We start from the raw sequence: 23,239 nt of genomic DNA, 5'->3' as shown, positions 1-23,239 counted from the left end.
TATAGCTCGGTGAGATCTATAACTTTGTAATTGAATATTTTTCATTTTAAGCTATTTCTATACTGAAAAAGTTGCTATAATGTTTAGATATGAAAATTGTGGATCTGAACATTCTATCACTTTTTTGGCATTCAAATGACTTCAAATAAAAAATAATCAATTATAAAATTATATATCTCATCGAGGGCTATAATTCTCATATAAAAATTACCTTATCGTCCAATTAATGGGCCGATGATAGGGTGACGAGCATCTAGTTTCGTTATTTTTGTAAACAGTTGTCTAATTTTGCAAAATAAATAAAAAGAAAATAGCTCGGCTTGATAGGAGTAGCTCAAGATAACCGACCTGGTGAGTCACGCCAGCCAAACTCATAGCTCGACTTGTAACTTAGGGCATATTTGTTTCAGACTGTTTTTACCTTTTACTTCTGTCAAAAGCTAAAACAAACGGATTTACTAAAAAGTAGCTTCTGTATAGCTTCTTAGAAGTCAGAAGCTTGCTTCTAAGGAAATGAACTAGAAGCTGAAAACCTAGCTGAGAGTAGTTTTTTTAAAAGTAATGTGCTGAAAAAAATATTGTAAAATCCAATAACTAAAATCTAAAAACAGCTTCACAGAAAAACCAAAAACACAATTTTTTAAAGAAACCAGAAGTAGAAGTACAAACAAACAGAACCTTAGTTTGGATAGCGATTTCAGGAAAGAAAAAAAAAAGACGTATCGATTCTTGTCCGCGAGAATATTAATCTACTCTGTATTGTTTCAATTTCGTCCAATATCTCCACAAGAACGAAGAAAAAACGTCGTTGCCAATGCCGGTAAAAATTGAATGTTAGACAGTGATAGAATGGTGCAAAAAGAGAAGAACTGGTCGGTCCAAAGTCAGGCAGTCGGATGCTGCGTTCCAGAAGCAACCTGCGCTGGACGTTCGAGCTTTCTGCAACTGAGCCTGTGTCCAACCCTGATACCTGCCAACTCAACGGCAAAGAAGTCCCAATCATACGCCTAATACTAACACCGAAATATGACGGAGTAGAGATACAAGTTTTGTATTTTTGTGTCATTGGTTGATCTAAAACTAAAAAATAAACTATAGATTCACTATCACCTGATTAAATTAAGAAAAAAATGAACTAAGTGACCGAAAATAATTTATTAGGTACCACTTACATCCCTAGACTTCAGCTAAATGGACAGGCATATAGGAGGAGGCCAGTAGGCCACAAGCTTTCCTCGCTGTTCGTCCTTCTCATCGTTTTCTTCACGTCGTTTTTGTTCAGTTCTGGCAGATGCTCAGTAGTATAATTCTCAGTGATAACTTATCCAAAACAAAATTTGCAACCTGGTTTGATTGAGGACCAGCATTGCAGATTTGCAACAGTGACAGAAGTTGGATCACAATTTTCGAGTAATAGATCGCTAAATCATGTCTCTCTGCATCAGAGTTCCTGTTTTTAGCATCAGAATTTTTCTATGAACTGCAGCCGTTGGTCTCTTTCCTAGCCAATACATCCACAAGAACAAAAGAGATCAAGTATTCGCAGCACAGTCAGGACTCAGGAGGCTCTGCACTTGAGACATAACATTCAGGACAAAGCTTTACATCTAGAATGCAAGTCCGTTACGCCTTCGTCACCAATCAGCTTGAAATGTTTTGGCACCACTAGCCCTATTTCCAATTTTCCATCAAATAACTAACTCAAATATTTGGTGGGAAAAAAGAACTGAAGTCGGGAGTTGAAGTGCTGAAACTCTTCGGCAGACCAAAAACATGGATTAAGTGCAGTTTGTTGATTCATCTGTAAGAAGGAAACTCTCCTCCTGGAAGCTCCCAGTTGTCATTCTCATCATCGTCACTCGTCCGCTCCTTCGGCCCCTGCTCATCATCAAATGGATATGGACCCTTGAAGTGCCTGCAACAGAATGATTGGGACCAGGTAAGAGTCAAGAGCTCGCTACATTATTGATATAATTGAAATAACTCAAGGCATTTCGAAATGACCAACTATCTTGTGTTCAGAAAAAGTAGAGATGCCCCTCATGTTACACACACTGCAAAATTCAGCATAAAGTTTGCTGCATGATTGCATCATGGATATTTGATTAGGCATTTCCTTAAACTTGCAAATACACGAGATGCACAATCGCGAATTCATGATCAAGAATAAAACTATTTTAAGATAATGATCAAGAACGAATGCAAATACAATCACCACAAATATGGAGCTGTTGGTCTACAAAACAACTTAAATACGAAAGACAAAAGGATGACCTTTGAAAGGATCATTTCACAAGCACAATTGTTTCCATTCAGAACTAATCATTACGGACATAAGGTAGCTGTCACACCCTCAGGATCATGACAATTAGCATTAGGATGGTTGCATGCAAATGTATTGCTAATGCATGTAAATAGTTTGGCAAAAATATACTGTTATCAGATATGATCAACACAGCAGCCTAAAAATACACAGTAAGCCTGTTGTCTAAAAAAACTAGATGAATTTGCTGCTTTATGTACAACAACTTTCAGTCTTGCAAACAAGTAGATCAAATCAGTCGTTAACACTTCAAAACGAGCTTAAAATTAAACAAAAACACTGATCCTCATCAGCAATCTGCGATCATCATGTGATTAAAGAACCTAAATGTTTGGAAAATGAACGCATAAGGAGTTACCACAGCTTCCAAACAAATACGCACAAAGCGAGAAATAAAATGATCAAGTTTGCTCATCGCGAGATCACGAAGGCGAGTACCTCCGGCGGAACCTCCGGGCCAAAGACCGGGCCTTGCGCTTGCGCCTGTCCCGCGCGTCCTCGTGCCTCCGCCGGCGCCTGATCTCCTCCACGACGCCCGCGCGCGCCACCTCCCGCGTGAACCGCCGCAGGAGCTCCTCCCCGTTCACGTCCTCGTCTCCCGCGTCCACCTTCGCGTTGTGATACTTGGGGTTGGCCGCCGGCGGCGCCAACCGCCGCGCCGCCGGCAGGGCGGGGGCGGAGGTGGAGACCGAGAGGGCGAGGGTGGCGGCGAGGGGCAACCGCCGCGGGAAGGATACACAGGCGATCTGGGTGTTACCTTGTAGGAGGGGAGGTAGGCGCGACGAGAAGACGGCTGCGGCGGCGGAGGTGGCCATGGTGGTGGTGCACGCCGGCGAAGGACGAATCAGAGGAGAGTGTGCCCCCACGGGCGAGGTCTCTGGTTGCTGGGCCCCACTAGGCTAGCAGGAGAACACCCGGAAAAGGAATGCTTATATTTTGCTTTCCACGCTTACTACTGAAATTTACGATCCTAAATCCGAAAATTGCATCTATACCATCACTTTGCAAGCAATTTTTATCCATACCACCACCCCGTGCCACTAACACATGGGCCCGGGCCCGTTTGTCATGGACACGGGTGATGGTATGGATGAAAATGGGCTTCAAAGTGATGGTATGGATGCAATTTGCCCAGCCCATCCTAAATCAGGCCACGGCTGTTGGTGAGGTTTAGGATTTAGAGAGGTTTCAGAGTTTCGGGGGATATCTGAGAAAGTAGGTCAGTTCGATGAAGGAGGTAGGTGTAGGGGTGGGACGGCAATGACGTTGTTGGTTTGGACGGTGGAGGACAGTCGGTGAGCTAGTGTCGATGGCAAGGGGGCAGATCTAGTGACTGGAGAGGTGGAGAAAGATGGCATAGGAGGATGAGGTGTGGCACCAAAGCTGTAGCGTAAGCGAGGTTATGAACGAAAGTTAAAGATAACCGTGGCTTGATTTTATTTTTAAAAAAAAACATATGTTTGTTTTTTTCATCCGACTTTCCTTTCAGCCCACAAAGCAAAGTCCATCACGGTTTGAAATCTACAGCGACCCATATATATTCACCGGGTACTGTATCACCTAATCTGCATCGTTGGATTTTGATCTGATGGTTGAGGAGACTCCTGATGCGCTTTACTGTAAACAGTGGCGGAACCAGTGCTACAACGGTGGGTAGGCATCAGATTAGACTTTTTTTTTTCATTTTTCTTTAGTGAATCGTGAGCTAAGCCACATACTGAATCAAAGTTAGATTAGATTCTAAGATAGTTCCAGATCCACTTGACTAACTTTAGGTCATTGATTGTAGACCCTATACAGTTACCACTTTGACTGTAGAGGATCCCGATTGGTGAAGATTTCCATGATTGTGGTCTCCGCACGACATGCCTCTTTCGTAACGGGCGCGAGAGAGAACCAGTTTGAATGCCCGATCCAAACGCCGTGGATCTCTCTAACGAAACCAATTGGGTGTAAGAGAATGGCAGGAAAATATGATAAGCTGAGAGCACAGGGCACAGGACATGTGTCCTATATGCACGAGGAATTATAAGCAACTAGACGTACAGGGCACATGAATGCGCTGTCAGCTGTCCTGCTATCCAAACATCGTCTCTTTAACAGACAAAATGAGTATTACTGTTTCGAGCAACGAGGCCGAATCCTGCGAACTATATCGGGTGCTAGTGTCAGAGGAACATCCCAGGAGGCGAAGCACTGATGCAGTGTTCGACAGTACTACATTTTCCTGTATACCTGATAATGATATGTAAAACTCTTCGTTATGCACTATGTCCAGGTTTCAATCATCAGGATGAAGAAACAAAACAAAACAGAGAGTGAATTATACGGGCCACAACTGATTCCCATACAGGATCGAGCAGTGGACATTTATATTTACAACAACTGAAGAAACCGTCACTTGTGTCTGAACAAACATCCATCTCCCCCAGCCCGATCATCACGAGGGAGATGGTAACACGATCGTTTGTGGAATACATTTCAACACACAACAGCACAAACGAAGAGAGATTCACCAACGCAGCCAGGGAGCTAGCTGGGCGCTGAAAAACCTGCCAAAGAAGGGCATCTATTATACAGAGAACCTTTATAATACTCATGATACTCCTTAATATTACCTATGATACTAATAGACGATAGAGTATCATTAGAGCAATCTAAACCATCAGATAAAAAAAATGAACGACATACACTTATTTAGATATATTGTAAAAATAATGTGGATATAAGCGAAACTGAGATGAGTGTGGTTGAGGCTCTCGCCATTTTTATGAGCCGGTGAATCTTTGCACCTACTTGAAGCCTTCCACGGAATAACCACGAATCATGCTCCTGACATGGGCGAGTTGCTCAGAAGATAGCTTCCTGCATGAGGGCATGGCCAGTGCATCCCTTGCCATTCTGCAGTGTTACACCCATGTTTAATTTTGTTTTTCGAATCGAACACTTCAGTCAGATTCTAACACCCATATTAAATTCCGAGTTGTATTTTACGACATTCAAAATTTCTTTACCAAATCAAATACCTAAATCCAAATTAAATTCTGACACCTATATCTATGTCGACGTAGCACTGCAAACCTGTGGACCTTCCACCAGTTCAGGATGTCAAAACCGTCTGTGGGAGGGAGGAGTCGAGTTCCGTCTGGGATTCTGTGTGACTCCCAAGTTCCCCGGTGCCATCCTGTAGTAAACGGCAGTGCTCATCCCATGCTTGTCGCAATGGATCAGCATTGGCAGCGGCCATCGCATTGTCAAGATTATCTTCAACGTAATCACTGTACAGCTTCTTCATCTTTCTTGTTACCTCGGAGATGTAGTGTGTAGCCTCGGAACCAAATGCTCTTGTGAAGGTGAATTTGATGTATGTGAGTTTGTACCGGGGTCCAGGATCAGTGTTATAGATCAGACCAGGTAGGAATCATGTATAGCTTTGTCTAAAATGTCTGTTGCCTCGTAGAACATCTGCAACATCCTTGTTATCATGAAAACCATTACATCCATTGTAAGGATTTGCATTGCCTTCACTGACCAGTGCGAGTTCAGAATGTAAAACTTCCCTCACATTGAACAACTCTCCGAGAAAAAGATTTGACGTGGGACAGCTGGAGGCATAAATTGTTTGGATGTCACGGCATATCTTCCCAAAGAGATTTTTATCCGATTTTTAGATATCGAATTGATGCTCCATCATAGACCGCGAGCTATATCATTTGTGTTCTCTTATTTTTTTTTTATTATTATTATTGTTGCTTTGCTCTCCTTTTAGCCGTGTGCATCCGTGCTATGCAGAAGTATAAAGTGAATTTTTGTGTATATTGTATCACCTTAATGTAACGATAAGAGATAATAAATTTTCATTTATCGAAAAAATATCTTTCCCCAAATCTTGCACAATAGCTCTGTAAATAAATACTTGTCTGCAATTCCAGAAGAACCTTGCCGTGTTCTTGGACCATGGTGAAGCACCAGACGCCCGAGTCATTATGGTTTTCTCTCTTGTGATAAGCCGATGAGGGCCGCCCGGCGAATGGCAGCTCCAACACCGTACGCTCTGTATGTGTTGTTGGAAATTTTATGCTGGCGAGGACGCCATCTCTGCCACTCTCCTGCGTACACAACGATATTCTGCGAGTGATCTGTATTTTGCTTCTGGATTATACGCCCCCATTAGCTTATCTCTCTGCGCATCAGACCCAATTGATGTATTTCTGATTCCTTGTCTTATATTTTGACACTGGCATTGCTAGTTCTATGCTATTTTGTTTTCTACACTTTATTTACTGACAATTCTCTGGATTTTTTTTTTGCATTGCAGGTTATAATGGTTTGCAGATCACAACGATATCGTTGGATACTTCCAGTATTCAAATTGTCCCCAGCCATGAAGTGCAATTCCTTTTTTTTTTAATCCTAAGTCATTATAAGGCAGCTAATGGTTATTTAGTGTCACATGATTATTACGGAAACTGTCTAACGCCATTGTTGAATTGGGGTGTTTCGAAAATTTGTATTGACTGGTTTTGGTTGCCTTTGGACAGAATGCTTAGAACACTGGTGGTTGCTAACCTGCTATTAGTGGCTTAATACGAGGGAAGTCACTCAGCTTTCTGGAAAATATATCTGTTATATACACCTTTTAATTTTTATGAGCTCTGCTGATGAACAGGCCAACCCAGTAGAAGAATATGGCAGAATCTTGGCATTTCCCGGCCCAGCTTTCTTTATTTTTCCCTTTTATTTTCATTAGTTCCAGGTCTATGACATGTTCTTGACATTTCATTTGTCTCAGTTTGCGTAGACAAATAGGTAGTCAATCTAGATATACAATTTATCCGTCCTTTCTTTTGTATAAACAATCGATAAAATCAATCTATTTTAACTTTCATCTTTTGTTTAGTTCATATAGTTTCGTTCTCTTTCCTAATCTATATTGCTATATATTTTTTTCCAACGACTAAGGACAAGTTGTTAGTCATCTGCGCTCCGACGGGGTCTCTTTCGAACGTAGGTGATAATAAAGGTCCGACGGTGCAGTACCACGACCAAAGTATTTTAGTGCTGTTCACCGAATATTACACATGAAATCCTCAGTGTATTGACGTGATATTTTTTTACGTCAAAAGAATGATTTGTGTACATCTTGCTCGAGGCATGTCGCGTAACATTGTGAACGGTATGAGATCCTAGATAGAATGAAGAAGCTACCCATGCACTACGGATATAAAAGGCTGAGAGCAACCTTGGTTTTGGATAAGCTCAAGGCAAGAGAAGCTCTCTTCAAGTTCCAAATCGAAGCCACTGCAAAAACACATGCAATGCTGTCGTTTCCTTTATTCAAGAACACTTGCTATGAACCAGTTACCAGTTTAACTAAATTTATTTTCAGCAGGATTCGTCTATTTCAGATTACTGTATGCTGATTTTGTTTTTTTTTTTAAGAAGAAGCATGTGCTTGTGCTTGTGCTGAAAGAAATGTTTTTCTCTTGAAACGGAAGAAATTGGGAAATTTATGACACGTGGATTACCTAGGGCGTGCTTGGTTGTCCGAATTTGTTCAAGCCTTTTTTATGGATGCGTATAATTTTATGAAAAAGTGTTTTGGTTATCTATATCTATTGTTCCAGTCTTACCAACAGATACAAATATACGCATTCAATATGGTCAGGTGGATGCAGACTTCTATATCTACTCGTGCATATAGGCCAACCTATCAATGTCATAAAATCATATTCATATAAGCAACTAATCACAATCTCGACTTTTGTATCTGCTTATACAGTTTCAGATTCGGTCATCTAAACTGAAAGTTAGCCCAACCTATTCAAACAAATATAAATACTATTCTTTTTAACAATAGTTATACTTAACCTACATTCAACGAAACCTCATCGGAATAGCTAAACACACCCTTTCAGAATCTTTGACTTAAATCCGATGCGTCATTCTCCACCGCACCAGTACCAATCACAACCTGACACACAAATAAGGCGACAATCCTATCAACCACGGAGGATCCCGACCCTCCCCTGCAAAACCTTAATAGTAATTGTGGTCCGGTCCAATCTCATAAATCCTCAGGAATAAGGCCACACAACTTTTTCAATTAGAAGAAAATTTTATAAGATCCGGTCTCACAGAAAGACCTCATCTTGTGTATATCACGTATTCTCCTCCTTACTTTTAGTTGTATATACTAACCGTTAGATCAAAGAAAAATAATATAGATCAATATCTCATAAAAATCTTTCGGTGGAAGATCTAGTAGAATTTTTATACTTTCACCTCACCAACAAGTGAGCCTAAAATAAATTTCTCCCACGTGTCAGTGAAACAAGCGTGCGTTCTTCCGTGTGAGCGGAGCGGCCACCGGCCTGGGCGGGCGAGCGGACAGTGCCAGGTGGAGAGGGGATAGGGAACCGCGGCGGCCTGCCGGCTCAAACCAGCGGGCCGGGGAAATGGGCAGGCCCACACATCAGAAGCGGCGAGCGGCCCCATGACATGCGGGCCCGCGCCGGAACGCAGCCGACGTGTCTCCGGAGCGGGACCCGCGCCGCCTCCCCCGTATAAAGCCATCCCCTCCCCTATCCTCCCCCGTCTCTCTCTCTCTCTACCCGGAGAAAACAAAACAGCGGGAGGAGAGAGAAAGATAAGAAAATACCACTCGTTCGCACACAAATCTCGCGCACGGGTTGGGGGCGGCGGCTCGATCCGCGGCCGAAACCCTAGGTGCGGATGGATAGGGCTCCGAGCTCCGAGACCCCCCTTCTTCCCGGCGCTCGAACTCGAATCGCGCCTCCCCCATTTCGGCTGACGCGTTTGGCTGCTGTGTTGTTGCTTTGCTGCAGGTGGTGGTGTTGGTGGAGGGAGTGAGGGAAGGAGGGATGGCGTCGCCGAGGAAGGACGGTGGGTTCCTGACGCAGGAGCAGCGGGAGAAGCTGCGGATCGCGGTGCAGAACGCGGAGACGCTGTCGCTCGCCTCGCCGCGCTCGCCGACCGGGGCCACCACCTCGGCCCTGCTGCAGCAGTACGAGGAGCAGCTGGAGCAGAAGCGCGCGGCGGCCGCGGCTGCGGCTGCGGCCGGCGGCGGCGGGGGAGGGGGAGGTGGGCTGAGGCACGTGCGGCGGTCGCATTCCGGGAAGACCATCAAGGTTAAGAAAGGTGAGGTGGTGACGAGCGGTGGTTCCATCTGTTTCTGCTATGTTTAGTACCTTACTTATTGTTGTTGAGGTGGTTCCAGAGCTTGGCATGCTTGGTTATTTAGGATACGATGTGTAGTCAGTTCTCTTCTGCTATTATTAATTGTTGCTGCCTTGTTTGCGTTGATCAGGGAAAAATTGATGATTTGTCGAGATTGCATATTTTGGTTTGGAGATGATAGTTCTTGTAGAAATGTAGCTTCCATGAAATTTGATCTGAAAGAACATGGGTGTTTTTTACTGTTATTTCATCTGCTGGTTTGAATTTATCCTAGTTGGTTGGTTAAGTATAGAAGAACTGTGTTTTGATTAGTTCCGTTACTACATGCTTGGTACGCAGATGGTTAGCTTTGCATGCATGGTGTGAATTAGGAGATCCGTGTGCGTGTTAACTGATGGTCTGAGCTGTCAATGGAGGATTAGCTGGTGGTTGAGCTGCCTATAGGGGAATGAGTTAGTCGGATCATGACAATTAGATATTTGGCTGTGTATTAATTTTTATTAAAAGTTTGATGGATTTAGTTATGTGCGTTCCATCTGCGTTCCTTACTGTCGGTGGATGAACACCGCAAGCAGGGATCCTGAGGGATCCCCTTTGAGATTCGACCGGAGGCTGGTCCTGAAACTACGGCCGAAGGCTGGTCCTGAAACTACCTCGTACGTGGGGTTAATGCGTGTGGGACTTAGGCAGAATGGATCGTCGGTGGCTAGTAGTAATGAATGCACCAAGGATTTAGACAGGTTCAGGCCGTACGGAAGCGTAATACCCTACTCCTGTGTGTCTAGTATATTATCAATGCTCTTCAAATACCTTTCTCTGGATCTCTAGCACTCTCGTTTTTCTCTGTGTTACAAGGAGCTGCTGTTCTATTGGCTGTGTGAAGTCTTGAGCTTTCTTTTTTCCCCGTCCTCTTCTACGAAGTGCTCCCCCCTTTTATCTATCGGGGGGGGGGGGGAGGCCCTCCAGGGAGTGCTCAGAACGAAGGCACAAGTTTTCGTAAACAATAAATGGAAAACAACCATCATGGGTCTACAGTTGATGTTATAGAGGGTTAAAAATGCATCCCTCGGACGGTCCCATCGGTCTTCACGTCCCAACTTTAGCAGGCGCAGGGGCGCCCACCGGCCAGTCTCTGAGTACTCTCTCATGCCCGTCTGATCAGAGTAGGTCTAACATAGTCTGATGCAACAGGGCGATAGGCGATATGCCTCAAGCCCATCGAAGATATCGTCGAGCCGTCTTTCTTTATGGGTCCCGCGAGGGGACATGCGATGGGACCCGCCGCATTAATTGTGCCCACGTCTTCTTGCCAGACGGTGGCAGGGACTGACGTATTCAGTACGACAGACGTGGGGGAGAGTGGTTGGATGTGACCGTCCACGTTCCCCATTAAATACAGCATCAGGCCTCCCACCGACCGACACCTCATCGTGGAGTCCCTGCAGGGTCCACCGGCATGGGGCTTACCGGGTCCTCGGGGCACTCTGGGTGCTCGGGGACCAACTGCACTTGGCTCCGAACGCCCACTCCTGGACCTGGCTCTTCTCGGGTCCTCGGGGCACTTTGGGTATTCGGGGGCCAACTGTTCTTGGCCCCGAGCACCCTCTCCCAGATCTGGCTTCCCTTAAGTCCTCGGGGAGGTGGTCCCCGAGGGAAGGCGCCATGTGGCACTGTGCTGTCCTGGCCTCGGGACTCGGGAACCCCCGGTTCCCATATCACCGACAGTTACACTTTTAGTTATTTTTGTCGCTACTGTGCTCATTTGTATTATACGTGTGTAACAGTACAAATGTTCTTAGATTGATATATGGCAACGGTAACGTAAAGTTGACAGAACACATTATGCACGTGGTTTTGATAATCAGCTTTCCTTTAATCTACGCATGGGAAAGATGTGAACCATCTTCTATAGGCTAGCAGTGTCAAATTTTTTTTGTCAAATCGGACACCCGAATCCGAGTCGGATTCTGACACCCGTGTCCGTGTCCAGATAACACTGTAGGCCAGCTGCTAATCCAAGAGAACACTTGAATTTCTTCTATATGTGCCATGTTGCACGAGCTATATGTGATTATTATTTTATTAAGTACAGCTACCTGAAATTTCTCCTATATGTAACAGTCACCCTCCATACTATTCGGAGAACTGCATCCTGCTTGTGGTCATTTGTGGGATCATCATTGTAGGACAATTGATAGAGCATAGTTTCTATCCAAACCTGGTTCATTCATAACTTTTCTTTCCATTTATGTTGATAATTTTAGCTGATATTGGCCTCCGTCTATGCATTATTGGAAAGTGGGGACACATGCTGCAATATTGCTTGATTTCTTTGTCAGTTCTTGTAGTCACTGATCACTGTATCACATTGCTTTGCACTCAATGCATCCTTGATGCTGCAACTATCTATAGATATACGTACACAACCTGCATTGTTGTTATGGCCTTGCTTAGTCATCCGCATCCTTTTTTGCTTAGAAACTTTGGTTAGAATGTGATACCATTCGGTATGCTTGCATATCGTTAGCTGTTTTACATGAAAGCAGATTACATATTGACATAATTTGATATTACTAAATACGAGCTGTCAGGGATACTTAGAGATTCATGTTTTTCCATTTTCTTTTGCTTGTCGCGGCCCTTGTTATGTAAGAACTAAAAATTATCCATCTACTATTTAGATCTAATTTATCAGTTTAGCGACAAACTATGTCCTTTTAAATGCAATACTGAAATTAATTGTTATGCAGTCTAGGTATAGCCTTCATGTCATGTTGCCTACTTTATTTTCATGACATATAATAGCCTCGTGTCTTGCACATGGATATGAAATGCAAATGTGCCATGCATAACTTTTGACTCTACTACTGTGAAAACCTATGTGCTTTCTGATCCTGATGCATGGTATGGGGTGTCAATCGTTTAGTATGTGAGTGTTTGATGCGTGAATTTGGTGCCTAACCATTTTGGATCCAAATACAACACATAGTTGGGGTCCTGTATGTTTACATGGATTCTAGTAGACACCACTGTAAGTTCGAACTTAGACTAGTGGTCCTATGTTTCTACTTTTGCTGTGCTAGAAAAATGCTAAAATTCTCTCTTTTCCACTGTATCCAAATATCTGACTTGCTGAGCTTCTATTGCAGATGGTGCTGGTGGCAAAGGAACCTGGGGCAAACTTATTGATACTGATGCAGATGCATGCCTTGACCGAAATGATCCAAACTATGACAGTGGTGAGGTAATTACTTTTGGTGGTCTTGACCTATACTCCTGCCATTTGTTCTTTCATGCAGCTCTAAACTGTTGAATGTTGACTCATGTTCAATCTAAATAAACTATTGGAGATGACTTGTATTTAGCTTTATCTAAGTGTGTTGTCTATGTGGTTAGTACCCAGCCATACATGTACATTAATGTTGATCTTGCTTTGCTAATCAGGAGCCATATGAGCTTGTTGAAGCCCCTGTTTCAACCCCACTAGATGATTACAAAAAATCTGTTGTCCCAATAATTGAGGAATATTTCAGCAATGGTGATGTTAAATTGGCTGCTTCTGATCTTAAAGAGTTGGGTTATGATGACTTCCACCGTTACTTTGTCAAGAAGCTTGTTTCCATGGCAATGGACAGGCATGACAAGGAGAAAGAGATGGCTTCAGTGCTGTTATCGTCTCTTTATGGCAATGTGATCGGTTCAACTCAAATCAGACTGGGCTTTCTGCTGCTGTTAGAGGCTGTCGATGATCTGGCTGTTGACATACCTGATGCTGTCGATGTTCTAGCGCTTTTCATTGCACGGGCAGTTGTTGATGACATTCTGCCACCTGCTTTTCTCAGCAAGGCAAAAGGGAGTCTCTCAGAGTCTTCAAAGGGGATGCAGGTTGTACAAATTGCAGAGAAGAGCTATCTTTCAGCACCCCACCACGCGGAGTTAATTGAGCGGCGATGGGGTGGTTCAACACACATCACAGTAGAAGAGGCGAAGAAGAGGATTACTGATCTTCTAAAGGAATACATCAAGAATGGTGATACAGCTGAGGCGTGCCGGTGCATAAGAGAGTTGGCGGTGCCATTTTTTCATCATGAGGTAGTGAAGAGAGCTCTTACGCTTGGAATGGAGAGCCCAGTTTCTGAAACTCTTGTTGTCAAGCTTCTGAAGGAAGCATCGGAAGAATGTTTGATAAGCTCTAGTCAGATGATGAAAGGATTCTCTCGTTTCGCTGAGAGTCTTGATGATCTCACTCTTGATATACCATCTGCAAAATCTGAATTCCAGCTGTTGGTATCAAAAGCAATTTCTGAGGGATGGCTAGATTCTTCTTATGTACGTTCTAGTGTCAACGGAGATGTTGAAGATGACGAGCATGAGAAGCTGGCAAGGTACAAGAGAGAGGCTGTATCTATAATACACGAGTACTTCCTTTCTGATGATACACCAGAGCTTATCCGTAGCCTCAAAGAGCTTGGTTATCCAGAATATAATCCAATCTTTATCAAGAAGCTCATAACAATTGCTATGGACCGTAAGAACAGAGAGAAAGAGATGGCATCTGTTCTTCTATCATCATTAAGCATGGAGCTCTTCTCTACTGAAGACATTGCCAAGGGATTCATAATGCTCCTTGAATCTGCAGAAGACACAGCACTGGATATATTGGATGCCTCCGATGAACTGGGACTGTTCCTAGCGAGGGCAGTGATTGATGATGTTCTCGTGCCTCTAAACTTCGATGAGATTAATAGCAAGCTTCCACCAAACTGCAGCGGAGCTGAAACACTGAACATGGCACGCTCACTTGCATCAGCCCGCCATGCTGGGGAGAGGCTTCTGAGATGCTGGGGTGGTGGAACCGGATGGGCCGTGGAGGACACGAAGGACAAGATAACAAATCTCCTGGAGGAATACGAGAGTGGAGGTGATGTAGGGGAAGCATGCAACTGCATCCGCGAGCTGGGCATGTCTTTCTTCAACCATGAAGTTGTCAAGAAGGCGCTTGTCATGGCGATGGAAAAGAAGAACGAGAGGATCCTAGCTCTGCTGCAGGAGTGCTTTGGTGAAGGGATCATAACCATCAACCAGATGACCAAGGGGTTCTCAAGGGTCAGGGATGGGCTTGATGATCTGGCTCTTGACATTCCTGATGCCAGGGAGAAGTTCCTCTCCTATGTGGAGTATGCAAAGAAGAGCGGATGGCTTCTGCCCTCATTCAGCATTGCCGCTTCGATTTGAACAACCAGGCAGAGAGCATCGAGCTGAAGCAGAAGGCAAGCGCTGGCCATTGTGCAGTTGTGTGGTGCAGCTCACCAAGTTCACCCGCGTTTCTGTCGCATGTCGTCGTGTTTGCGCGTTGGTAGAGGAGCGAGCCCCTATTGCTTGTGGTGGTGGCGGCTTATGTCTAGATCTTGCATCTGACATACTCATGCTGTTTCTTGTTGGATTCCATTTTAACTCTCCAGAGACCTTTTACATCAAGTAAAAACAAAGAAAAAAAGACCTTGTTGTAAAAGTTTTACTGATGTCCGCCTGCATCTTATGGCTGTTTCTTCGTTTCATTGTGCTGGTGGCTTTTAACTCTGATGATTTGCTGGGAAGACAACGTCATCACCCAATACGGGTGAAGGGAGCGATCTCCGAATTTGCCGTGATTTTGCGCCATTCGCTGTTTCCCTGTGCGATTGGATGGTTGTTATTGTGATTGTTATTCTGGTGCAAAAAGGGTTGTGGCGTGGTGAATACCTGAATGGTATGTGTGCCGATCTGTGCCACTGCCACCCAGCCATGGTGGATTGTATTCTAGATGTTCGTCTTATTTTGACGAGGCAACGAATGCTCGTGGGCAAGGGGTTGTGAGAGCATACCGAGCTTGTGAGCTTTCATTTTAATGTAATTTTAACTTTCAGAATTCTGTAGGATTTTTGCAAAATTTTGAAGGATCCATGTGACGCTCTTGCTCTGTGTCTGCGCTGTTCTTCCTTCCTCTCTCGGCGCTTGTTGCTCGAATGGAGAACCAGATACTGATTACATGTTGGAACTCAAGTATACACAGTAGATCAAATAGATTCGAATGAGTTCATTGCTTTCATTGATTGATGTACATATACATTTATACAGGTGGAAGGGGTGCTCTTGGGGAGGCAACCCCCCACCCCCCCAACGGGTGTCTGGACAGCGACGATGAGATCAACTGCAACAGTATCAACTCCTGCGAAATGCCTGTGTTCCAAACGGCACCGCAAGCGGAATTATTTTCAGTAGTAAACAATGAATTCAGCACAGGCCATTTGTTTATGTGGGTATCTTGTTTGCTGCTCCCTTGATTTGGATCATGATTCTAAGACAATAAAAATTCTCATCACCGACAAAAAAATGTCACAAAAGTATGCCATCCCATGGATAACTCTCAATATGGTTATGCTACCGGCAAAGTTTAAACACCTGATTCTTATCGTAATGTTAGCGATGAACATCTACTGTGTCTAATCAATATCACATCAGAGACAAGCTACAGTTAACAGATGAACACACTTCCATCTGCAGTTAACAGATTCACACGCTTCCATCTAAAAAAGTCTGAACTGATTCGGCCACCACAGCCAAACCAGAAAACATAGTAAGAGAATAGACAGCTTTGATGATCCTGACCTGTATACTACACCGCTTCCCCCTTCGTTTTGCAGTCTGGCCTAATCTTGCAGAAACAGCAGCTGAACAGCCGCTTGCGAGGTGCAGCTCTGTGTTTCTCTCGTGGCTCGGACTTTCCACGGGGAGCACAGGCACAAGGTAGAATGCTCGACAAGCAGCCATGGTGAGTTCCGTCTTCATCAACCTTCGATGCATCTCCTCCGGTTTTCAGGGGAGCGTTTCTTGGAGTGGATGCTGCAGGTATGGCAGATATCTTCTGATAGCTCAAGATCCTCGACTCAGTGTCCCCTGTGTCGCTGTCTGTAGTACCATGAAGGCACCCCAGAATGTGCGACGGTTTCTCTTTAGCTTGCCCCACAAGTGGAGAGGGACAGTCTCTTCTGGATGATGCAACGGTTCTGCAATTTGTGGCGACTGGATCCTGCGCCTCTTGGTCTTCTCTGGATTGCATGACCAGGCTGACAGATGAATCCTTTGATCCAGCTCTGTTGCTGGAGATTGGCGAAAGGTTGATTCGGATATCCACATTGCAACTCAGCAAATTCTGCAGAGAAGCGCAAAGTGGCTTCCAGAAGCTCTCTGAGGTTGGTACCTCCTCAGGATGGCAGAACTGTAATTCAGCTACTGCTACACCTACAATCCAGAGTTCAATAGAATGAAATCTGACTTGAATAAAAAGATAAACCAAAGTGCAGGCGTGCGATGATGCTAACGGAATGCGAGCAGTTCTATTTTACAGGCAGTGCTTCATGCTTATTACTGAGCAAGATGCATCCCAACCAGGAAGACCAAAACACTATCTTATCATCAAGTATGCCTATTGCTTTATGACACATGTGAAATGTCCAGACAAACATGTGCTTTCTGAAATGCAGCAGGGAGCTATTGGCTGGATAGGGTGTATGGTGGACCACGGGAAACAAGAATTACAGGAAGTAGGGACATGCTGTTAAGATAACAAACGAATCTGTCTTCCAAACAAAACAGAAGAGAAAGGTCCCACGCACAGAGAAAATTACCTTGGGTTGTGTACAGAGATGACAACTTTCCATCCTTTCGCAGAAGATTTTGAAGTGACCGGGATGAGCAGTTTTCAAGAGCCTTCATCCATATCGTCTCCAGTACATCTGGATCTCCCAAATTCATATCCAGACAACCAACTTTGTTCTGAGAACAAAGATGAGAACTCGTATCTAAGCTTTCATCCTTCAATATCGCGGTACCATCATCTGCACAATAAACAGTTTGTCAGTAAATATATAGAAACTCTCAGATATTTTGACAGTAATGTTTTTCAGGAGATCAAAATACATGAGGCAGAGAATATTAGTTACCTGTCTGACTCTCAGTGAACATGCTTGAAACTGCAGTATCATCTAGACAGTAGGGCTCTCTCATATTAAACTGTAACAGCGCAGCGGTAAGCCACGTAGACTGGTTTTTTGTGGTCTTTAATTGCTTTTCAGTTTCAGAGAGTATTTCCAGTGCATTCCTAAGTTTGTGTACATCAACGTCAGCGGCTGCGAAATTTGATTAAAAAAATTAGATGGAGAAGGAAACAATAGACAGGTGTACACTGTAAGAGAATAATGTTCAGCTGTTACTCATGTTAAGAGAAACATGATACTATCTTCGGCGAGAATATTCAGTAGAAATGATAATATATTGCACTTCAACAAAATTGATCAACAATAGAATAACAGATCTGAGGCCATTTAATATGCAGCTGCATAAGTTTGAAGCTTAGGAGGGAAGAGAGCATACATGTATGTTTCCCAGTAACTCTTCTGACTTCCGAAGAATCTGACGGGTGCTTTCCAGCTAAGATGTCCATGATAAGATTTGCAAGCTGGGCTAATAGCTGCAGGGGGTCGACCTTTGAACTCAAAAGCTCCCTAGCCCTCCTCACAATAGTAGCAGCATCCGATGACATAGCCAGATTGAGAAGATCAAGCAATTCCTCATCTGAGACATCACCTATCTGCCAAAATTAAAAAGGCAATCATAGCCAGTTAAGGTGTTGAAAAACTGAAAGTTTCCGAAGTAAAAAATGGTAAATTTCATTGATGATGATATGTATATGAAAATAAGAAAACTGGAGTAATCAACTTACTAGCTCATGTGTCACTGATTTGCTGATCCTTTTTCCAAGTAGAGTGAGTTGGTCAAGCGTTTGAATTGCATCGCGAATGGAACCATTGGCCTTGCGAGCAAGAAGCTCCAGTGCTTCAGCTTCAAATTCCATGCCTTCTTTTGTGCAAATCTTGATCAATCGGTGGGCAATCTGTGCATCATCTATCTTGCAAAACCTGTAGTTCTGGCACCATCCGATGGAATTGCTTGGTAGCTTATCAATGTCAGATGTGATCATGACAAAGATTGTGCTGTCAGGAATTCCTTCAAGGCTATTGTAGACAGAGTACCATCCCTCCTTGTTCATGTGTTGGCAATCATCCACTATAAGAACCTTGAAGTGTGAAGAAGCAGGAACTTCACAGGCATTCCTGAGCAAGGCCGCAACTCTAGATTTGCAATCTAGTTTGGAAGCGTCAACCTCTACCACACTGCTGCTGCTTCCTGAGAATATGGCCATGCATTCCTCGCAGTGCTCACATGGCTGGTTCCCACCTGGAGAATGGCAATTCAGTGCCGCAGCAAATATTCTAGCCACTGACGTCTTGCCTACGCCGTGAGGACCATGGAAGAGATAGATAGGAGCAAGCTTTCCTTTCAAAACAGCACCCGAAAGAGACTGAGCAACAACATCATGCCCAACCAGCTCGGAGAAAGATTTGGGCCGGTACTTCTGAAGCAAACTTCTTGAGCTCTCCTGGAATGTGCTGGCCTCCCTCCGTCCTAGTTCTTCCCCTTCAATCACCAAAGATATAGCCCTGTCCTTTGCAGCCCTTGACATCCCGGAAATCGCTGAGCAACAACTCTGGTTATGGAGTGCGGCCTTCGCCATCGCATTGGCCTTGATGATGTTGATCGGCGAGTTCGCGAGACGGCCCGACCTCAAGCTGTCCCCAAACTCCTCCCTCCTCCTCTGGAGATGATCATAAGCATTGTAGCTAAAGCTGTGCCTGCCATAATTGTTCCCCTCCGGTTCGTCTTCCTCGAGGGAGCAGCCCTCCCAGATGGTCTTCTTGGCCGAGAACTTGGCCAGCGAGTTGGTGTCAGGGTCCCTCAGGGATCTAGACCTCATGATGGTCACCAGGGCCCGAGAAATCGGGATGTCCACCGAATGCCTCCTGCCCTCAATCATCTTGCAAGTCTTAAAGGAACTAGACTATTGCTAGTACTGAAATTTTCGCTGAAATTCCGAGTCCAAGCCGGCTGAATCCTGCAATGCAGATTAGCGCGTTAAAGAACACATGGTAGAGAAGTATAGGGAATTAGGCATTGCGCGGTAAGTACACACTAGAAACATGGAAAAAATATATATATCTCCCCCTCCGTTCGCCGGCCACGGTGGTCGGAGTTTCGTTCACCGGCCACGGTGGTCGGTGTTTCAATCTCCGACCACGGCAGGAGTTGCAGGTTACAAAATCTGAAGAAAAGAACCTCCTTTACGATCTTCCCCAACAAAACAGAAACACAAATGCAAGATGCATCCACAAGCGGGGAAGACAAGGGAAATTTTGGCAACGAAAACCAAAGAAGGATAATTTTGCTTCTCACATTGAACAATCTCACGGAGCAGAAACCTCGAGAAGGGGGCCGAAAATGCAACAAAACCCAAGCAGCACGAACCAAAGCAAGCGCACGGACCCAAGTAGAAACAATCCATCGGAAAAAAAAAACAAGAAACGAAGTAGTAACAGAATGGAGAGACGGGGATAAGCGCAGAGCAGAATCCTACCACTCCCCACGACGACGACGAGAGAGCGAGACGAAATCCCGCGGCTATTCCCGCGGCCCGCCCCTACTCACCGCGTCGGTCCCACCGCTACGGCGCCACTCCGCTCCCTGCCGCCGCCACCGGCGCCGCTGCATTAACAGCGAGACTAGGCGAGGCGGGGAGAGCGGCAGGGGCCGTAAATAGGCGTGGGGGGGGGGGCGCGGGGCGAGGCCGGGACGCGTGAGTGGGAACGGAGGCGTGCGGAGGGAGCGACCTGGCGGGACGGCGTGCCGCCGTGGCACGCCCGCGTAACTACGTACAAGGTCTAGGGGTGGTTTCGTCTTTTTGTGGGATCGTGTACAATTCCGTTGGCGGGGAGGAAATAATTGGAGCGGACGCGACGGTGGGGGTGGAGCGCGAGTCGATGACAGGTGGGGCCAGCGAGAGGATTCCGTCGCTGTGTGGGTGGCGAGAGAGGTGGGTCGCGTGAGATTTCACTGCTCCGGCCTCCCGGGTGATGGAGCTCGTGACCCCACCGCTGCCTTGACGACCCGTCTTGTTCCTCCTCTCGCTCTCCAACAACTTCACACGAGCATGTTAAATTTTGCATAAATCGAGGAAAAACTTTATAATTTATACTCTTCTGTTTTAGGCATATTAATGTTTGAGAAAGTCTTTTAAATATACTCGGACCATTAAATTCTCTTATAATATACTCCCTTCAATATAAAATAAGTATTGTTTTGTGTAACGTGCAATCGGTTGTTTTAAATTTTACCTACAAATTAGTTTTTATATATTGAATTTGGATACTTGAAAATGATACGATGGATTTGTCTCAAAAAATATTTTCATAATAATATTTTTTTGTTATATTTTATCAATATATTACAATAAAATAGTATTTTCATTATCAATAGCTAATATGTTACTAAAAGATATATAAAACATGAATCTATTCATACATTGATGTATATTGTATACACTAAACATGCATATAATTTAACTAATCATTAATCAACGTTTACTAAGTTCAACTTAGAGGATATTACTTATGGTAACGTGATGGCTACAAGATAAACGAACATAAACCTTTGGAACTGCATGATTATAAAGATTAGTACTCCAGCATTGTTATCCTAAACCTCCTTTTCCCTCTCAGCCTATCATCTGCTGCCTCTGTCACAAGAATCAAGGTGGTGGTTTACGTTGGTAGTAGCATTTCTTTTTTACGCTTTTTCTGAATTTGTTTCTTCTGCAGTGCTGGGATGGATGGATGGATGGATGATTGGGACCTTCTCCAGCGTTGTTGTTTAATCCCTCTCATCTTTTAACGAGGATCCGGTCGACGCCGGCAACGGCCGCCCGGGGGGGACCAACGCTAGTTGCCGTCCGGCGACTTGTTTAGTGCTCTCTGATCACATTTTCTAATCACCATTTGTTTAATCAGTAGGGTAGTTTGCATTTGGAGCCATGCATGCATGCATGGTCTTCACTTCGTCAACTCATCTCGCTGGACGCAACTGACACCGATGCCGCTTTATTCGCTGCACATTTCTTATGATCCCCCGCGTCCGAAATTAGCGTTGCGTTGTTCTAATCGTGTCATCATTGGACTTGGAGTGTTTATAATCACGATTGAACGTGAGGATTAAGGAAGTCGGTTTTATCCGTTTACCCCCAGTAAATATCTAATAAAGTCGGGTTTGTCACTTTATTTGTTGTCCATGGGTTTGGTATGTTTATAAACATAAATCACTATCCGATAGGAATAGATACACAAGTATGAGTAAGGTTTACCCATATAAATAAAACCCGTTTACCCGTCTATATATATAACAAGTGGGTCCAGTAACTCAATCCAACTTACTCTAAACTCCACTCTCTAGTCTCAACCCTAATATCTAACCCGCCGCCAACAGCCCAGCACCATTGGCATTCACGGTCTCACACCAGCGTCCCTCGGCTCCCTCCGTCGTCCGTTGCCCCAATCCAACCACACCACCCCTCTGTTGTCCACCGTCAGAGAGCCCCACCACCAGCCCTCCACCCCTAGGCTCCTAGCCCCAACCGCTAGGAGGTTAGGTTTGTAATTGTCCGATTTATCTTAAAATTTATGGGGTTCGCTATCGAGGGGCAGTTGTGTCTTTGTTCCCGTCGAACCAAACAAGCCTTTTGTTCCAATTGGGCTTCAGCCACCGTTTGCAACTGAGTCGCTGGTCTTGAAGTTTGTGTAATGATCAGTGACGTCTTAAGAGGGAGAAGGTGAATTAGGACACTTAAAACTATCCAGTTCTAAAAACTTAATAAGATAAATCTATATTAATTTATATCTAAATGTGTTCTAGGTTTAAGTAATGTGTCTACTCTACCGTTCAAAAGGTTTGCAACATATTCTAGGAAGGTAAATTGCAAGTATGTAAATACAAAAACGTAAATAAGATAGAGAGAGCAAACTTGGTACAAGAGATTTTTGTCCCGTGGTATTGATGGTATGTATATCACTCTTAGTCCACGTTGGAGCTCTACCAAGGATATGCTCCTAGTCATCAAGACTCTTACAGTCACGGCTCTCGAGCCACTAAGCCACCAAGGTAAGATCTCAAGCCGGATGAGCCACCAAGCCACCAAGGCAATATCTCATCGCTAACCTCTCCTTCGGTCACTTACCGCCGTCTTCATTTCGGAACTTGAGCCACTAAGGCAAGGATCTCTGCATTCTCGTACAAGCTTCTTATCGTCACTCCATACCAAGTCAGAGGATCAACAAGCTTGAGCAACTCCAGCTCAAGGTATCGACAAGTCAACAAGACTTTAAGGTGCCGACATACCACTTGATATAAGGTAGGATCATTCCTTTATCCACTCTCTAGGCAGCAATCACCTAGCAACACTTCTCTCTAGGCATAATAGCACTAATCACTCCTTAATCTATGTGCTAATTAACTTGGATAATCACTTTAAGTACTTTGATGGTTTGGATGTCTTCTCAAGTGTCTATAAGTTTTTTTGGACTCCAGCACCTTCAAATGACCGAGTGGAGGGGTAACAATATTGTATCCACCGGACCATCCGGCGTGCACATCATCCAAAAAACTAGTCGTTAGAACCCCACTCAAACCTACCATGAACACCTGATATTCCGACGTGTTCATCAGCTTAATCACCGGACCATCCGACGTGTACACTTGAGCCAACCGAACCTGACATCTTCTCTGCACAAGATA

The 23,239-nt window shown here is 44.5% G+C and overlaps 3 protein-coding genes across 4 annotated transcripts; 1 reads left to right on the top strand and 2 right to left on the bottom strand.

Moving 5' to 3' along the window:
* Window positions 1-737: 737 nt before the first annotated feature.
* On the bottom strand, window positions 738-3,294 carry LOC133899136 (small ribosomal subunit protein bS21c-like). Its single transcript, XM_062340085.1, has 2 exons — window positions 2,762-3,294; window positions 738-1,915 (listed from the first exon to the last, which is right to left on the bottom strand). Exons 1-2 carry the CDS (start codon window positions 3,136-3,138, stop codon window positions 1,798-1,800), a joined length of 495 nt encoding a protein of 164 aa, XP_062196069.1. The 5' UTR covers window positions 3,139-3,294; the 3' UTR covers window positions 738-1,797.
* A 5,632-nt stretch (window positions 3,295-8,926) lies between these two features.
* On the top strand, window positions 8,927-15,081 carry LOC133898265 (MA3 DOMAIN-CONTAINING TRANSLATION REGULATORY FACTOR 1-like). Its single transcript, XM_062338893.1, has 4 exons — window positions 8,927-9,052; window positions 9,172-9,484; window positions 12,673-12,767; window positions 12,968-15,081. The coding sequence occupies exons 2-4, from the start codon at window positions 9,208-9,210 to the stop codon at window positions 14,756-14,758; spliced, it is 2,163 nt and encodes a 720-aa protein (XP_062194877.1). The 5' UTR covers window positions 8,927-9,052; window positions 9,172-9,207; the 3' UTR covers window positions 14,759-15,081.
* Window positions 15,082-16,061: 980 nt separating this feature from the next.
* On the bottom strand, window positions 16,062-20,211 carry LOC133898264 (protein STICHEL-like 2). Of its 2 annotated transcripts, none has more exons than XM_062338891.1 (6): window positions 20,034-20,211; window positions 18,285-19,514; window positions 17,936-18,152; window positions 17,506-17,691; window positions 17,191-17,400; window positions 16,062-16,804 (listed from the first exon to the last, which is right to left on the bottom strand). In XM_062338891.1, exons 2-6 carry the CDS (start codon window positions 19,434-19,436, stop codon window positions 16,179-16,181), a joined length of 2,391 nt encoding a protein of 796 aa, XP_062194875.1. In that variant the 5' UTR covers window positions 19,437-19,514; window positions 20,034-20,211; the 3' UTR covers window positions 16,062-16,178. The 2 variants fall into 2 exon arrangements, with proteins under 2 accessions (XP_062194875.1, XP_062194876.1); XM_062338892.1 differs by lacking the exon at window positions 20,034-20,211 and adding an exon at window positions 19,853-20,023.
* Window positions 20,212-23,239: the final 3,028 nt, after the last annotated feature.

Source organism: Phragmites australis, chromosome 18 (assembly GCF_958298935.1).
Source record: "Phragmites australis chromosome 18, lpPhrAust1.1, whole genome shotgun sequence".
Taxonomy (NCBI): domain Eukaryota; kingdom Viridiplantae; phylum Streptophyta; class Magnoliopsida; order Poales; family Poaceae; genus Phragmites; species Phragmites australis.
The sequence above is the reverse complement of the archived record's forward strand: the minus strand, read 5'-3'. Positions and strand labels throughout refer to the sequence as shown.

Excerpts from the sequence above, each read along its gene's own strand:
- LOC133899136 (XM_062340085.1), bottom strand. The coding sequence starts at position 3,138 with ATGGCCACCTCCGCCGCCGCAGCCGTCTTCTCGTCGCGCCTACCTCCC. Across the intron at positions 1,916-2,761 it reads GCCCGGAGGTTCCGCCGGAG|GCACTTCAAGGGTCCATATC; the intron begins GTACTCGCCTTC and ends ATTCTGTTGCAG.
- LOC133898264 (XM_062338891.1), bottom strand. The coding sequence starts at position 19,436 with ATGATTGAGGGCAGGAGGCATTCGGTGGACATCCCGATTTCTCGGGCC. Across the intron at positions 17,692-17,935 it reads AGTTACTGGGAAACATACAT|CCGCTGACGTTGATGTACAC; the intron begins GTATGCTCTCTT and ends CAAATTTCGCAG. Across the intron at positions 17,401-17,505 it reads GTTCACTGAGAGTCAGACAG|ATGATGGTACCGCGATATTG; the intron begins GTAACTAATATT and ends TTTATTGTGCAG.
- LOC133898265 (XM_062338893.1), top strand. The coding sequence starts at position 9,208 with ATGGCGTCGCCGAGGAAGGACGGTGGGTTCCTGACGCAGGAGCAGCGG. Across the intron at positions 9,485-12,672 it reads GACCATCAAGGTTAAGAAAG|ATGGTGCTGGTGGCAAAGGA; the intron begins GTGAGGTGGTGA and ends CTTCTATTGCAG. Across the intron at positions 12,768-12,967 it reads CAAACTATGACAGTGGTGAG|GAGCCATATGAGCTTGTTGA; the intron begins GTAATTACTTTT and ends TTTGCTAATCAG.